Genomic DNA, 18540 nt, shown 5'->3' with positions numbered 1-18540 from the left:
ACAGTGTTTGCTATGGACTGTGTCATATGTGGCCTTTACTATGTTAAGGATGTTCTCTCTGTACCTGCTTGTTGAGAGTTTTTATCATAAATAGATGTTCAATTGTGTTAAATCTTTTTCTTCATCTATCAAGATGATCATGATTTTTATCCTTCATATTATTAATGTGTATCATCATGTTGATGGATTTGTGGATGTTGAACCATCCTTGCATCCCTGGAATAAGCTCCACTTGATTGTAGTGAATGATTCTTCAGTGTATTGTTGAGTTTGGTTTGCTAATATTTTGTTGAGGATTTTTGCATCTATGTTTATCAGGGATGTTAGCCTGTAATTTTCCTTTCTTGTGGTATCCTTGCTCCTCTTCTGTTTTTTGGAAGAGTTTGAAAAAAATTGGTATTGTTCTTTGACTTTATGGTAGAATTTACCAGTGAACCAATCTGGTTTCTGTTGGGAGATTTTTGATTACTGATTCAATCTCCTTCCTAATAATTGGTCTGCTCAGATTTTCTGTTTTTTCATGATTCAGTCTTGGTAGGTTATATTTTCTAGGAATATATCCATTTCTTCTTGGTTGTCCAGTTTGTTAGCATCTAATTGTTTCATAGTAGTCTCTGATAGTCTTTTGTATATTTGTAGGCACAGTTGTAATATCTCATCTTTCATTTCTGATTTTATTTAAGTCATTTTATTTCTTAGTCTAGTTAAAGGATTATCTTAAAGGAGTTTAGTTTTGTTAATTTTTTCAGAGAACCAGCCCTTAGTTTCATTGATCGTCTGTGTTAGTCTCTTATTTTGTGTATTTCTGCTCTTGTTTTTGTTCTTTCCTTCCTTGTACTAACTTTGGGCTTTGTTTTTCTTTTTCTAGTTCCTTGAGGTGTAAAGTTACGTTGTTTGAGACTTTTCTTGTTTCTTAAGGTAGGCATTTGTCACTATGACCTTCCCTCTTAGAAGTACTGCATCCCATAAATTTTGGTACGTTTAAATTTTCATTTGTCTCAGGGTCTTTTTTATTTCTGTTTTTTTTGACTCACTGGTTGTTCAGTAGCATGTTGTTTAATCTATTTTCTAGTTTTCTTGTAATTTATATCTAGTTTCAGAACTCTTGTGGTCAGAAAAGATGTTTGATATTTCAGTCCTTTTATATTTATTAATATTTTGTGAACATATAATCTACCTTGGAGAATGTTGCATGTACACTTGTAAGAGTGTGTATTCTGTTGCCTTTGGGTGGTATATTCTGTATGTATCTGTTAAGTCCATCTGGTCTAAGGAGTCATTTAAGGCCATAGTTTCCGTATTGATTATCTATTTGGGTGATCTGTCCATCAGTGTAAGTGGGGGATTAAAATTCCCTGTTATTACCATATTGCTGTCTGTTTTCTCCCTTGAGGTCTGTTAATATTTGCTTTGTATATTTAGGTACTTCTATGTTAGGTGCATATATATTTACAAATGTCATATCCTATTATTGGATTGACCCCTTTATCATTTTGTAATGCCATCTTTGTCTTTTATTACAGTCTTTGTTTTAAAGTCTATTTTTTTCTGATAAAAGTATAGTTACTCACTCCAGCTTTCTCTTCATTTCATTTGTGTGGGACATCATTCCATACTTTCATTTTTAGTCATGTGTGTCCTTATAGTTGAAGTGAGTCTTCTTATAGGGCAGATATAGATGAGTCTTATCTTTTTATCCATTCATCCATCCTGCGTCTTGATTGGAGCATTTATTTCATTTGCATTTAAAGTAATTATTGATAGGTATGTAACTTTGCAAATAGGGTACTCTTGGTTGGAAGGTTTTTTTCTTTCAGTACTTTGAATATATTGTGCTACTCCATTCTGGCCTACAGAGATTCTGCTGAACAGTCTGCTCATAATTTTATGGTGGTTCCTTTGTAGATAATTGGTTATTTTTCTCCTTGTCTTTAACTTTAAAGATTTTAATTATGTGTCTTTGTGTGGATCTCCTTGGATTCGTCTTATTTGGAAGTCTCTGGGCTTCCTAGATCTAGATGTCTGTTTCCTTCCCCAGATTAGAGAAGTTTTCAGCCATTATTTCTTCAAACAAGATTTCTACCCTTTCTCTTTCTGTTCACCTTATGGGGCCTCTATAATACAAATATCTGTCCATTGATGTCCCATTATCCCCTTAAGTCATTTTTTTTTTCCTACTCTTAAGTTTCATTGTCTTTGAGTTGACTGATTGATCCTTTCTTCTGCTTCATATAGTCTGTTGTTAAATCTAGTGTATTTTTCACTTCAGTTATTGTATTCTTTAGCTCTGTGACTTCTATTTTTAGTATTTCCTATCTCTCTGTTAAAGTTTGCACTGTGATCATCCATTCTTCTCCCAAGTTCAGTGAGCATCTTTGTGACATTGTTTTGAACTTATCTCAGTTATGTTCTTCCTAAATGTATTTCTCTCCTCTAGGATTGGTTTTCTAATTGTTTATCCTGGTCTCTATCTTTGGGGGTTGGAGGCTTTCCTCAAATGTATACTTAGCTTTTTCTATTTATGAGATGAGCCATTAGAGAACTAATTGAAAGCCCTGTGTCCCTAGCAAGGATTTTTCATTAAGATTAATAGGTAGAGTGCTACCATGATGCCGGGCACCAGAATCTGGAGTACCAGTATCCACACTGACAGCCTTTGTTATTCTTTTTGTGTTGTTTTTAGAGATCATAGCTCTATAGGATAAATGCCAGGCTGTCTGCTATGCTGTGTTAGGGTATCAATGTTATTTTACAAACTTTCGGTTTATAAACCTCTCTTTACAATCCCTTTCTTCATACCTGCTTCCATCATACCTCTGTATCTATAGTTTAATCATAGGTTGACTCGCTCTGTTTGGTTTTCTAGGTTGCTAGGACATAGCTCTCACTCTGTCTCCACATTGTTTTAGATTTATAAATATATTCCTTTATTTTAGTTTTATTGGCTTTGAGCAGGAAGATGATATAAATATAGTTGTGTAATCCATCATCTTAAAGTTTTTGTTTCTCAATTTTTGCTGTAATAAATACTGTGATAAACATCATTATGTCCAGATCTTTGTGTATATCTTAGTATTTTCCATAAAATTTTAAAGCTTTTTTAAATTTTAAAATAATTGCAGATTCACAGGAAGTTGCAAAGGTAGTATAGGAGATCTCAGTTACCCTTCACCCAGTTTCCCCTCGTAGTTGCTTTTTATGTAACTATATCAAAACTAAGAAGTTGACATTAGTATAAAGGCTGTGTTGATGTTGATGTGTGTATTTATCTTAAGTTATAGGTTAAATATTTAGAGGTGAAATAGTTTAAAATTTTTGCAATTATTGCCTCATGTTTATATGCATGTCTTATGTAGAATAATTCTTTTTATAAGTACCCAAATTCAAACTCACGTAGGCTATATCCAGAGGGATTAATAGGTAGGAACTGCCTCTGGACTCTGGAGATACATTCAGTGCCTATTTTTCTCCACCCCTAGCCAATAAATGTCAGCTTTATTTTTATTTTTACTTCATTCTCAGACATTATCTCCCTACTTGGTGGCAGTAATCATCTCTGACAACTCGTTGGTCCTTATTGCTTAAGATTTCAGAAATAGAGCTTTCTGTAGCCATCATTTCCCTCTAAAAAGGATTCTAGATCTTGCTTAGGTCATGTGTCCACCCATCTAGGGAGATAGGGCCATGTGATTGGCAGCCTTGGCAAGTTGTAGAGGGTCATTTCCTCGCAGGAAATGATGGTGGACAGAAGATGAAGCTGAATGTGAGCAATAGCAATCCAGGGGCACCTGGGTGGCTCAGTGAAACATCTGACTCATGATTTTGGTTCTGATGATGATCTCAGGGTTCATGTGTTCGAGCCCTACATTGGTCTCCACACTGACAGTGTGGAGCCTGCTTGGGATTCTCTCTCTCCCCACTCTCTTTCTCTGCCCTTCCCCCACTCACGTACACACTCTCTCAAAATAAATAAACTTTAAAAAAAAAAAAGACAAAGACAGTAGCAGTCCTGTCCCTGCACTCTTACCAATTTAACAGTAAGTTTTATCTATTTTTAATTTTATGTTTTTTAAGTGATGTGATTATTTCATGAGTGATTCTTGTTGGAAAAGATCCTAACAATTCTGAATTGTATTATACAAGACAAAATGTAAAAACTCCCTTTATATTTCCCCACATCCTTATTCCTTCATTCTTCCAACAGGGGAACCCTGTGAACAATTGTCTGTATTCTTGAAAGCCCTTCAGTGTGATTGTGTACTAATATATGTACCTATATACATTTTTTAAATATATGAATTGAATCACGCTTTATATATCATAGAGCTGCTTATCTTTCTCATTTTGGTATGCATGCTGCCAAAGTGAGTGTTTGTCTTTTTATTTTAATGATGTGTCTTAGAGAGCTTTCCATCATATAGCTTTCCATTTTATGGAGGTGCCATAAATAAGTAGAATTGCTGGATCATATGACTTATTTTTTGAGCACTCACCATACTGTTTTCCATAGCGTCTGCACCATTTTTACATTCTTATCAACAGTGCACAAGGATTCCAGTTTCTGAGTCCTCACCAACATGTTGTTTTAAACATGTATATGCACTTTAGAATGCATTAGTAACACCTAATAACAAGCACTACCTATTTGCTAGGCACTTTGTAGGTGAGTCCTTTGTGGAGCTAGGGCTCTTAAACGACTCCCAGTTACACATCTTACAGATGGTAGGACAGGGATTCGTATTCAAGCAGTCAGCCTCAAGAACTTGTGCTCTCAACTATTCCATAATTATTGCTTCCCAGAAGTAGACTTATTACCAAGTCAGAGGATATGTATTTTTTTTTAAACTTTACACTGCCATATTACCTTTCAAAAAGGCTCACACATTAGTCCCATTAACGCCATAAAAGAATGCCCCCCATGCCATCCAAAGCCTTGTCAATATGTGAAATTAATCCTTTTTAATTTCTACCAAGTCAGTGTCCAAAAAAAAAGTTTAAAAAATGTTTTTATTAATTACTTTTGAGAGAGAGTGAGTTGAGGAGGAGCAGAAAGAGAGGGAGACACAGACTACGAAGCAGGCTCCAGGCTCTGAGCTGTCAGCACAGAGCCTGATACAGAGCTTGAACTCACAAATCGTGAGATCGTGATGTGAGCCAAAGTCAGACACTCAACTGACTGAGCCACCCAGGCACTGCAGAAGACCTTTGTCTTAATTTGATTTCCCTGTTATTGATTTAATATTTATATATATTTATGGACCATCTAAACCTTTCTTGAATTGACATATTATTAGAGTAAGGCTAAATGGCTGTGTTAGTTTACTATTGCTTATGTAACTAGTTACCATAAATGTAATAGCTTGAAACAACACAAAGTTTCCATCTTACATTTCTGGAGGTTAGAAGTCTAAAGTGAGTCAGCAGGTCAGTGTCCCCCTGGAGTCTCTAGGGAAAAGTCCATTTTTTGTCCTTTTCCAACTTCTACAGGCCGTCTGCAGTCCTTGGCTTAAGCCCCTCTCTCACGTTTTCATAACAGCCCCTCATTCTGACCTGCCTGCCTCCTCCTTGGAAGGACTCTTTCGCCCCAAGGGTTGATTTTCCCAGTGATCGTCATAAACAGTCAATATTTTCCCATTGTTTTGAAATGTTCCATTAATCCAACACTAAGTTCTCATATTTACTTGAGTCTGAGGCTAGATTTCATTCTAATCCAGTAACAGTGTTATAGGATTTTAATTACTGAAGCTGTTTATTATATCTTACTCTCCAGAGGCCAAGTTCCCAATCATTTCTCTTTTTGAAAAAAATTCTTGGCTATTTTAGCTAATTTTCTTTTTTTTAGATTTTACTGGACGGGTTCTACAAGATGTCCTGTTGATTTTGATTGAGATGACTTTAAATGTATATAGATTACTTTCTGGAAAATAGATGCATTTACAGTTTTGATTCTTCCTATCTAGGAATAGCTTTTTTTGTTAAAGCATCACATACTTTTCAATTTTGTATTTCTTATATTCCTTGATTTTAAAGATATACTTATTATTATTATAAATTCATTGTATTTTTATCAGTTATATTTTTTACTGGTTATTGCTGGTTTATAAAAATAGTTACTTTTATAATTTTTATGGTAATTTGTAGGCTTCTTGCCTAAAAGTCTTTATTGGTTGTACTGATCTTTTGGTTATTTTTCTCAAATTTTCTGGATAAATAGCCACTTTGTAATGGTTCCTTTCTTTACTTCAATTATCATCTAAGACTACCAGTACAACTTTGAAAAGTTTATAGCCATAAAACTATCTGACTGTAATGAAGATCTTCTGATATGTAGAAATATGTATATTTCTATGGGTTTCTAGTAGATACGGTTAAATACATTTCTCTCCACTTTATTCCTAGTTCATCAAGGGTTTCGATCCCAAATGCATCTTGAATTTTGTCTGATATTTTCATAATTTTTGTGTTCTTTTTTTCTGTACATATATTTAGTAGTGAATGACATTAATTGATGTATCATATTGGGCTTATCCTTTTATAAAAATCTGCTTGTGAATGTTACTCAGTAATTTTATATGAAGTTCATTGGAAAGACGTACCAAGTTCTTTACTGGTTGGTGTGTGTGTGTGCGCGTGTGCGCACGTGTCCTCTACAGCTTTGGAAGTCAGGGTTAAACCAGTGATCTCAACGTGGAAACCTTTTCCAACTCTTAGGATATACTGGAACATTTATAAAAATAAAGCTATCTAATTAACCCTTCTTTGAAAATGTAGTAGCACTTGAAAACTGTCTGGACTTTTGTTGCCTTTTTTAGATATGGATTGCCATTTTTTTAATCTCCATGATTGTTCTATCGTTATAGGATTTTTTAAAATTTATTTTCCCAGAGGTTTATCTTACTGTCTTTTACAAATAATTAACTTTTAATTTGGAGTTTAAAATTCTTATTCCTTCTGTTTTTATTTCTAGCTCTTATTTGTTTATTTAATAACAGCCGTTTTATAATTGGTATATTCAGGGTTACAAATTTTTCTCTCAAGTGAAACTGAGTGTCACAGATTTTAATATGTAATACACTCATTTCTAAATACTTGGAAATTTTAAAATTTTGTTTCCTCTTTAAATCAAGATAGCAGTGTGATTCGTAATAGCCAAAACATGGAAACAACCTAGATGTCCATCAGATGATGAATGGATAAATAAAATGAGGTCTATCCACATAATGGAATATTATTCATTCGTAAGGAGTAATGAAGTGCTGCTGCATCCTACAACATGGGATGAAGCTTGAAAACATGCTGTGTAAAAGAAGTCAGAAAAGACCACGCATTGAGTCGTTATTTACATGAAATGTCTAAAATAGGCAATTCAGGGGCGCCTGGGTGGCTCAGTCCGTTAAGCATCCAGCTTCAGCTCAGGTCAGGATCTCACGGTTCGTGGGTTCAGGCCCTGCATTGGGCTCTATGCTGACAGCTAGCTCAGAGCCTGAAGCCTGCTTCGGATTCTGTATCTCCCTTTCTCTCTGACCCTCCCCAGCTTGCACTGTCTCAAAAATGAAAAATAAAAAGCATAAAATAGGCAATTCATAGAGACAGAAAGTAGATTAGTGGTTTTCAGAGTCTAAGGGAAAGGTGTAATGGTGAGTTACTGCTAATGGGATTAGTTTTTTTGTGGGAGTGGTGAGAATGTTCTAAATTTAGATTGTGGTGAAATTATACAACTCTTTGAATATACTAAAACCACTGAATTATATGCTTTAGATTGGTGAATTTATGGCATGTGAATTCAGTCTCACTAAAGAAGTTAAAAATAGGGGTACCTGGTGGCTCAGTCGATTGAGCATCCGACTTCGGCTCATGGTTTGTGGGTTCCAGCCCCACGTCAGGCTCTGTGCTGACAGCTTGCTCAGAGCCTGGAGCCTGCTTCAGATTCTGTGTCTCCTTCTCTCTCTGTCCCTCCCCCATTCATGCTCTGTTTCTCAAAAATAAAATAAAAGTGTCAAAAACAATTAAAAATAATTCTAGGACAGTGTTTTTCAAACCCAGCCAACTAGTAGGTTATAAACCAACTTAGTGGGTTAGTAATAGACTGTGTAAAAAAAAAAATGGGGGAATGGGAAGCTCATGTAGTTCATGTGAATATGTAAGTTCATGAAATGTTTAAATGAAAATTCATAAGTAGCATATTCTTTATGGCAATTATAAATGTGTAGTATTTGCTTACAAAGATAATAAATTTTTGTTTGGAACTTTGGTTTACTATATATATTTCGGTGATTAGTGATTGGGGTAAAGGATGGTTAGAAATGAGAATTATACCAGGAATGGAATCTGAATTGAAAGGATCCTTAGAAATGGCAGCTCAGGGTGCCTTGTTGGCTCAGTTAAGCCTCCACCTCTTGGTTTCCACTCCGGTCATGATCTCACGGTTCTTGAGTTCCAGCCCCACAATGGGCTTAACTCTGACAGTGGGAAGCCTGCTTGGGATTCTCTAACTCCCTCTCTCTGCCTCATCCCCACTCGCACTCTCTCACCCTCTCAAAATAAATAATTAAAAATATATATTTAAAAAAAGAAATGAGGGGGAGTGCCCTGACTAATTTGGCTTTTATCATCTGTTCTTAGTCCAGAAATTTGTGTGTCAAGTCTCACCTGGAAATATGAGGAGCAAAACTGGCAGACTTTTCCAGTACTTTCTGCCTTCCTCCCAGATTTTTGCCTTGGCTTCATTCTGTACCCTGGCCTAGTATATTCCTATTTCTAACATTGCTCTTTAGATCAGGTTACAAATTATGTCACTCTTTTGAAATACTGCTATTAAAATTTGATCTGTTGTCCATTTCAATTTACAATTGAGATTTTGTAGTTATATTTTAGTTCTTCTTACAATCATATAGTAATTTTTGTTTGTTTTTTGCGTTCTGTTTTGTTTTTAAGTAGGTTGCACATCCAGTGTGGACCCCAGTGCAAGGCTTGAACTCATGACCCTGAGATCTGTAGCTGAGTTGAGATCAGGAGTCAGACACTTAACTGAGCCAACCAGGCACCCCAGTCAGATTGTAATTTAATTGTAAAAGACAAGTTTGAAATTAGAGATCTAGTTTAGAAATTCATCTTGATTTTAACTTTAGGAATATTCATTCAGACTTATTATTTCTGTCTAGGAAATTGGGCCAGGTAATTCTTAATAAGGTTCCCAAAGACCTTGTATTCACTAAAATGAACACATTGAATCTTGTAGTTTTATAGCTACTTTGTATTCCTGGAAGACCAAAAGTGCTAAGAAGTGAGGTAGGTTGGAAAGGTCACCAAAAATCTAAATCTAAATCATCAGTGTTGCTTGCCAAGGTATGTCTTATGTCTCAATAGCCCATATAACTGGTTTTGCTATTAAAATTTTGTTGTTGGGGTGCCGGGTGGCTCACTTAGTCATAATCTCATGGTTCATGCATTCGAAGCCTGTGTCCGGCTCTGTGCTAACAGCTCATCATGGAGCCTGCTTCAGAATCTGTGTATGTGTGATCTCTCTCTCTCTCTCTCTCTCTCTCTGCCCCCCACTCACTTGCATTCGCTCACTCTCTCAAAAATGAATAATAAAAATAAAAACTTTGTTTTGAAAAAACAATCTGTTTCATCAGAAGAGAAGGTAAATAAAATATTACAAAATGGGATTAAAATGCCTTTCCCTTCCCTGCAGCTACTGAAAGGAATCTTTTGTACCCTGCTTATTTTGCTTAAAGCTTTATATTTAGCAGGTGGCTATTAAGTGTCAGCCTGAATGTAAATCTAAGTCTTTTTGCCTCTGAACTTATCAGTGCCCAGATACTTTGATGTAACTCACTGATTGGCATGTAGAGAAAAGAATTAGTAAAATTTTTTAAATGTTTAATGAGAGACCATTGTTACATATCAAAGAAACTAAATTTTCTGAACCTGGGAGTCCTTAAATACCAGAAGCCCCATAATGTGAGGAGATACAATTCAGTTACAACCCCTTTAGAAAAGTCATACTTAAATATAATCCTAAAAACCAGTTGTGGCCACAGACTGGAAAGAAATAGTTTAAAATCTTTATTTGTTCAGAGTAGCAGCGTTTTAAAACAGAACAATGATTTTCCAAATTTTTTATATTTTATTATAAATAGGGAGAATGTTTCTATCCTCATCTGATAGTTTTAACTTTAGGGAAGTAATTCTAGAGGCAGAATAAAAAAGATTATCCAAAAATACTCACCAGCTTTGTTTTTAGTGGTAAAAAATAGAAACAAAGTTAAATGTCCAGCCGAGCAAAATGTGCCAAAGTGAGTGGTGGTATGTCTAAGGGAAGTAAGTGAGATTTGAGAGATTGCTTAGGAATAAGGAGACAAGTTCAAAATATCATAGGAAAAGCAGGATACAAATTTGTTTATATAGTATGTGATTACAGATACATATTTTCATAAACCTATAGAAAATAGTGAAAGAAAATGTCATCATTTTCATCGTTTTATTGGCAATTTTCTTTGGATATTGAGTTTCAAGTAATTTATTGTCTTTGTACTTGTGTTTCCCAGATTTTATTTTAATCATGTACTGACTTTTTATATAAAAAGTATTCTTTTCCTAACATAAGGTAAAGTGACAGCTAATATTTTCTTAGGCCATTGCTAGATAATAGTCTGTTTATATTATCTGTTAAGTGGGGAGTCATTTTGATAATGACATTATCTTAATGTCCTATTTTATTCGGTCCAGATGGAATGAACATGTTTGTATTATTTCTTAGATCTGAAACTCAGCACCGAGGCTCTGCTCCCCACTCTGAAAGTGATCTACCAGAGCAGGAAGAGGAGATTCTAGGCTCTGATGATGACGAGCAGGAAGATCCCAATGATTATTGTAAAGGTAAGGCTTTTGATAAGGTGATACCAAGTAAGACATGATTCATGTATATATGCAATTTCTCACTTGAATGTTTGCTTTATCAGTGTAAGCTGTTTTGATGATTTCTGCTTATTGGATTCTTTTCTTTAAATGTAAGAAATAATATTTCCTCTCAGTTCAGTTTAATTTATTAAAGCTTGGTTTTATATTAAATTTGTTTTTAACCTTCTTTTCTCCTTAAAAATTATAGTGCATATTTACTTTAGAAAATTATAGAGATATGTTAAACAAAAAGAAAATAAAAACCTTCTGTAATGCTATATCACCCAGAAATAATCAGCGATGAGATTTGGTGCACAGGCTTTTCAAAAAGCCTTTTCACTACTTTTTCCTCATAGTTTTGATTGCTAAGATCAATTAAACTGGAATTATAGGTACTTAAACTGTGCCATAAAGTTGCCTGATAGCTTTTTTGTTTCCTTATGAGACTTTCTGGGTAGCAGGTTTTAACAGAATGTATTTTACCATCTAAGAGAACATACTGTGTGTTACTCTCAGCAAGCAAAGATAAATGTAAAAATACTTTAATTCCTGCCACTGTTGACAGCCTTTTCAGGCCTTCCTGGCTTTTATTTTGTTTTAGGGACCACACTCTCTATTTTTTCTTTTTCTTTTTTTTAATGTTAAATAAATGGAATTCTTTTTTTTTTTTTTTTTTAGGTTTCAAGTTTAAGGTTTTTTGTTTTTATGAGAGAGAGCACGCACACAAGCAAGGAAGGGGGCAGACAGAGGGGGGGCTAGAGAGAGAGCATAGTCAGTGCAGAACCAGACATGGGGCTCGAACTCATGAACCTTGAGATCATGACCTGAGCCAAAATTAAGTGTCAGATGCTTAACCGAGCCACCCAGGTGCCCCTAGGTAAATGGAATTCATTAATCTCCCTCATAAAAAAAATCATGAGACTGAAACTAAATGGATTTTATTTTAAAGATTTATATATTTAGATAAATTACTAATTATTGAGGGGCAAGAATATTGTGGTATGTAACCTTGTTTTTGTTTGACAGTGACTTATTTTTTTAGGTAACTTTTGGTTGCTCAACAAAGCATCACTGCTTACTCTAAACCATTAGTCTTATTTGCTCAGATTTTTTTTGTAATATGAGTTTAGTGTGTGTAGCAGACTTAAAATTTTCTTCTCAATTTGTTATATAGGAGAAACCATTTTTATTTGATAAACTGTGCATAGATGTTGAAAAATGGAATATGGGGGAACCTGGGTGGCTCATTCGGGTAAGCGTCCAACTTTGGCTCAGGTCATGATCTTGCGGTTCGTGGATTCGAGCCCTGCATTGGGCTTTATGCTGACAGCTCAGAGCCTGGAGCCTGTCTTCAGATTCTGTATCTCCCTCTCTCTGTGACCCTCCTCTGCTCACGCTGTCTCTCTCTTTCTCTCTCTCTCTCTCTCAAAAATAAACAAAACATGAAAGGAAGGAAGGAAAATGGAATATGAGAATCCTTCTCTTATTACTTGACTGTTTCCCTCCTGTTATATCTTCCAGGAGGTTATCATCTTGTGAAAATCGGAGATCTATTCAATGGGCGATATCATGTGATCCGAAAGTTGGGCTGGGGACACTTTTCAACAGTGTGGCTATCATGGGATATTCAGTAAGTTGTAATGGTCCCGCCAAAGAAAGACTTGAGTGACGCCTAAGTGTTGTTGTCTGTTTTTCCCGAGATGATCCAGCCTTCAGTCTAGCTCTAGACCAATTTCTTGATCAGAATTTTGTTGTTGATAATCTTTATGTTCTTGGGGAAATTTGTCTTTTCCTCTGGTGAAGAAGCATGTTAGGGACAAAATTAGTGCCCGTAAGGCACTTGGAACTCAGAAATTCAAATATTACAAATATTCAATAAAAGTGTGATAGGTAAAATACATAGGTTTTTTGTTTTGTTTTGTTTTTTACTAGAGTAGAGTTAAATTTTTAGATGACGTCCTAGACCAATCAAAGTGAAATTATTTTCTTATATTTTGTTTGGATAAGAGATTTGCTCGATTATACAGTCTAAAATTTTTCCTACATAAATATCACAGATAATAAACATTGGAGGTTTATCTACAAGTGTACAGTCCATATTTGATGGGATGGTATTTGAGATCTTTGCACTTTATTTTTTTATCTGTTTGGTTTCACCCACGTATTTCTTCTGCCTTATAGGAAAGTATTACAGCTTTTAACCCTTTAGGTTTTGACAATGCAGATATATAGAATACTTCTGATGTGATGGGGGTTTTCTTCCCTTATTAATTCCCATTTCATGATTTTACTTGGATTCAGGGAGACATTGAGAAGGTAGACTTTTACTTAGAGAAAATGTATGGTGACTGACATTACCCAAGAACTGATTTTCTTCCCCCCTTAAGTGAAATCTACGGCCAATTAGTGCCGTCCATTAACAGACGTGATCCCATAGAAATAACCTATGTTTAAGTACAGGAAAACATGGAATCAGAATTTGTACTTTTTTTTTATTGCTTCCCAGTTATGACTAAATCTTAACCTTCCTAAAGTAAGGAAAGGGCATTAGTCTTAACTGCCTGTGTTTGCTTCTTAGGGGGAAGAAGTTTGTGGCAATGAAAGTAGTTAAGAGTGCTGAACATTATACTGAAACAGCGCTAGATGAAATCCGGTTGCTGAAATCAGTGAGTATTAGATCATATGTGTGAACTGCAAAGCATCATCAAGTTTTATTTAATTAAGACCTAAAGTTTCAATATCCTTCAAGAGGTAGAGGAAGAGGACAATAAACATTTTGTGCTTTTAGTAGTGGAAATGGAATATTCTATGATGGGAATTCTCTGTACATAAACATTGAGAAAAATCTTCCAAACAAAAACGTTTATTGAGCATATTTTATGTACCAGGTAGCACCAAAAAATGTTTTACTTTCCTACTCTGGTTAAAAGTTGTGTGAATAAGTTTATAGCATCTATTTTATGTTTTAAAATGTTATAAACTGTATATAATATAAAATAAACACTTTATTAATTCCTTTAATGTCTGAAAACTTAGGTAAATTTTATTTAAAAAACTTATTTTCAGTTTTGTTATAAATTACGAAGCTGTCATTGTAGTAGGAGGAGCTTAAACTCAGAAAACCTAGGCTTTAAGACGAGCCCAAGTCTAGTCTATCCTCCAGCTCATCACTTCATTTCTTCTGAGCCTTAGAGTTTTCATTTGTAAAGTGAGCACGTTAGACCCGGAGACCTCTAAGAAAATAATTTGCAAAGTGCCAGCCAGACAAGATAAGGAGTTAGTGCCCAAAAGTAAATGAATGTACTGCTTGCTTCCTTCATTGAGAAAGGGGCAGGGAAGGTCAGCTGAATAAACTGTGTGATGAATGTTGTGGTCGGCCTGCGTCCTGTGAAGGCTCCTTAATTCCTCATGGCCTGGGAACCAGTGATTAATTTGGGAGTCACACTTTTAGTAGAAAACCGGTCGAATTAGAGCCATAGTCTCTGTTGGTGCTATTTCCTTTTGTTAACTATTTATTTCTTTGTTTGAGCTATTAAAATTTTAGTGTGTCTTTCTCATAGATCTGTACAAGCCGTTTCTTGGGAGTGATTAACCCATTGTCACATGCGCTGCGGGTATTCCCTCCCCGACTCTTTGGGTTATTTCCATGCTGCTTTTTTTGCTAAATACTGTCTTTCTGTCACTTTAGGTTCGTAACTCAGACCCTAATGATCCAAACAGAGAAATGGTTGTTCAGCTACTAGATGACTTTAAAATATCAGGAGTTAATGGAACACGTATCCTTTTAAGAAATATTTGAAAATAAATCATGAAATAACCTTATCTCTAAGAAAGGAAACAGATTTAATAAATAGCATTTGTCTCTTTTTCTCAAGGCAAAGTACAATCAAACTACTTTGTTTTATTGTAAGCTTCTGAACATTGATGTGAATCTTGTTTATCTTTATATGTTGTGATTTTTCAATGCATTGCTTTAGACTTTTCCCCCTTTCCAGGCAAATTAAAGTCAAAAGAAAAACTTTTTTTAATGTTTCTTTATCCTTGAGAGAGAGTGAAACAGAGTGCAAGCAGGGGAGGAACAGAGAGAGAAGAGAGGGAGACACAGAATCTGAAGCAGGCTCTAAGCTGTCAGCACAGAGCCTAACGTGGAGCTCAAACTCATGAGCCATGAGATCATGATCAAAGTCAGACGCATACTGACCACCCAGGTGCCCAAAAAGAAAAAAAATTTTTTAATTTTTTTTTGATGTTTTAATTTATTTTTGGAGGGAGAGAGAAAGCATCAGCAGGGGAGGGTCAGAGACGGGGGGAGACATAGAATCCGAAGACAGGCTCCAGGCTCTGAGCTGTGAGCACAGAGCCCGACGTGGGGCTCTAACCCACGAATCATGACCTGAGCCGATGTCGGACGCTTAACCAACTGAACCACACAGGTGCCCCCAAAAAGAAAAATAAATTTTTTAAATAGCCTTGTATTACTAAAGGTTCTATAATTTTTATCAATTACCACAGAAATTTTAGTGGAAGTAACTTTTCATGATAAACACTGAGTAACATGGGACATTACATGTACATCACAGTGCTGTTGATTCCCTCTTGGTCTATAAAACAAGTACTAATCAGTTGTGAAATAAAGCTTAAATGCTACATGATTCACTTTCAAAAAAAAAAAAACACTATCTCCCATCCTTCAACAGTGAAGAGGCTGTGCGTGCGTTATGCTTAGAATCTAAACAGGTGTGTGATCACATCCTATCATGATGAAAAAACTGACTTGTTTTATGTTTTTATCTGGATTTTTAGAGTTGGAAGGAACCTTACCTGACTTTTCTCATAAGTTAATATCAGAATGACATGCAGTGAGTTAAGAGACTGTTACAACAGCCATACTTAAAGGGACCTGTGAGGTTTTTCAGAATAAAAGATAAAGTAGAATCTCAATTTCCAATCCAGGAAAGCCTAAAACTACCTGTTCATAAACTATTGAAAATGTAAAAGGAAAGACATTTCCTGCATATTTAGCTTCTGTTAACACATTAATTGCCAATTATCTATTTTTTAAGAGGTGGGCTCTGCATTATGTGGACTGTGGTAAGAGATTTGAACAGAGAAGCAAGAAGAGAGAGTAAGAGTAAGAACAGGTGATAATGTGAAAAGATTTTTATCTATTATTCTGAATTTAGTTGTAAGTTATTCCCTTGGAGAAGTACAAATTGCATACCCTTGATCTCTGAAGAAAACTGCTTCAAGAATTATCCGTTTTAAAACAGAGTATTGTGTCTATTGTGGTCACTTTGTAGATGGCTTACTCTGTGTGTCTGTGTGTGTTTAACTATTGAAATCTTAGTGGATTTGAACTTCAGGTTCCAAGATATTTTCCGGATATTACTAGGTGGTTTCTCTGTAGTTTTATCCGCTGAATCCCTGTTTTAATTATTTCTCTGTTTGCCCTCAGCTCTGCACAGGGCCTGAAGCCTACTTAAAATAAAATAAAAAGATTGAAATTAGGAACATAAGAGAATAACTTTAAAATCCTGTTTTCTGGATTTTTTTAAAGCAGTCTACATTTTTTTAAATCCTGTTTTGGTATATTTCATATATACACAAGTAGAATAGTTCAGTGAATATCCACAGTCCCATTATCCACTTCAGGAGTTACCAACTCATAGCCAATCTTGTTTTGTCTCCACCTCCTGTTAATTGTGTGGCCAACCTTAGATATATTATTTCACCCACAATTATTTTAAAGCTTATATATTTATTTTGAGAGAAAGAGGGAGAGGGAGAGAGAATCCCAAGCAGACTCCGCATTGTCTGTGCAGAGCTTGATGCAGGTCTGAACTCCTGAACGTTGAGATCATGACCTCAGCTGAAGTCGGACACTTCCCAGACTGAGCCACCCAGGAGCCCCCTTAACTTCCTTTTTAAAAATGTTTTCAGCTTGACCGGTGGCATCCTCTCGAGGCTGGTTTCTGCTCCTCTTGAGATGTTCCATTACTGTTGGCACAGCAAGCTTTCCAGGTTCACCCAGGATTTGGCCGTGTCTTCAAGGAGCCCCGGTTTTCCTTCAGTAGAGAATCTTATTTAAAGGAAGTCTGGGCCCTAGGTCATTATTACATATGCGTAGCTCAACTTTCCCATATGTAGAAACTTCTAGAGGTACAAGGTAGCAACATCTTAATAATAAGTCCCTGTTTTCATTATTTCTCTGTTTGCCCTCAGCCCATTTTCTCCTGCCCTTCCTCCTACTTGTCTCCCAGCTCTCTTGGCTACTGCATTATTTGCTGCTACCAGAGATTGAAAAGGATAAAACTCAAGCGTTTTATCTCAGCAGTGCCCTGCACACTACTGGCTCAGTCATCCCTGCTGTGATGATTGGGGTGTGCGTGCGTAAAGAGAACACACGGTGGCACTAGAATCAAGATTAGTTTGTGAACTACAGTGCATAAAGCAAGTCAGTTCCTACTTTTACAAAATGTTGGCATTCACAGTTTTTTAGGTTAAGTTTTGGTACATTATCTCCTTAGTTGAAGCAGAAATTATTTTTCCTTGCTTTTGTAAGAGTAGAAGTTGTTACCCTAGACATTAGTTTTTACATCAGGAAAAAGGCAACAACTTGGGCCTAATGTTTTCACTAGTTGAATGTGGATGTTTCACTTTTCTTTTACTACTCAGTGTCGTCGTGTGCATAGTTTTATCGGTAACCAGCTCTCCAGAATTTTCCATTTCTTGGATGTTTTGAATAATTAAAGCGTTAATCTTTGGAATTCAGAGTGTTGACAGCTAGAAAATTTTTTGGTGATATTCTATAACCTTATTCTGAAAGAACAATACAGTAATAATTTCATTGGGATGGAACACATTTTATCTTGCCTTTTCTTCTCTTGTGCTTTTTCCTTCCTTAACAAATTCCTAGATATCTGCATGGTGTTTGAAGTTTTAGGGCATCATCTGCTCAAGTGGATCATCAAGTCTAATTATCAAGGGCTTCCATTGCCTTGTGTCAAAAAAATTATCCAGCAAGTATGTATCTTAGTATTTTGTCTTTGTTTATATTTTATATTCTTAAAGTGTCAGGAGTTTCCTATATCCAATAGAATATTTATTTTAAAAACTAAGGATTTTTTTTTAGTTGCTAAAATTAAGTGCTTTATTCAGCTCCTAGTGTTCATTCTGTGTTTAGATGTTTTAGCAATAAACCACTTCTCCCAGATTCGTCTCCTATAATAATCACTAGAGGGGAGCTGTGTTCAGTGACTGGTGGGGAAATCTGGAGCCCTTATCCGAAGTTCTGGTTGCGTATTGATTATGTGTTAATAGAGAATTGCTATGTCAAATTATTACTGTCTCTTTACATAAGGTTATTCAAGAGCATTTTCTAATATTCTAAATAGCTTTCAGTATAAAGCTTACTTCAAGGGGCAAATAATTTGTTTTGATGGAAAGAGCTCCAAACTAGGAATCAAGAGACCTCAGTTCTGTATCAACAAGGAAATGTGAATTAAGAGATATCTAAATCTCCTTCATCACTTATACTTTATCAAGGGCATATTGACTTTTATTCTCAGTCTTTATATACTTCTTTAAATATCACCAAATAGAATTAGCTGTTTAACACTTGAAGAAACTTTTTATTAT

At 35.5% G+C, this 18540-nt stretch overlaps 1 protein-coding gene across 1 annotated transcript in view; it reads left to right on the top strand.

Moving 5' to 3' along the window:
- SRPK1 (SRSF protein kinase 1) overlaps nucleotides 1–18540 on the top strand; it is a 61879-nt gene that overhangs the window by 20573 nt on the left and 22766 nt on the right. Inside the window, 5 exon segments of the mRNA XM_029943354.1 lie at nucleotides 10763–10881; nucleotides 12424–12532; nucleotides 13481–13568; nucleotides 14591–14678; nucleotides 17819–17925. Coding sequence (XP_029799214.1) covers nucleotides 10763–10881; nucleotides 12424–12532; nucleotides 13481–13568; nucleotides 14591–14678; nucleotides 17819–17925 — 511 coding nt within the window.

Source organism: Suricata suricatta, chromosome 7 (genome assembly GCF_006229205.1).
Source record: "Suricata suricatta isolate VVHF042 chromosome 7, meerkat_22Aug2017_6uvM2_HiC, whole genome shotgun sequence".
NCBI lineage: Eukaryota > Metazoa > Chordata > Mammalia > Carnivora > Herpestidae > Suricata > Suricata suricatta.
Note: the sequence above shows the minus strand (reverse complement) of the source record. Positions and strands in the feature narration are given on the sequence as shown.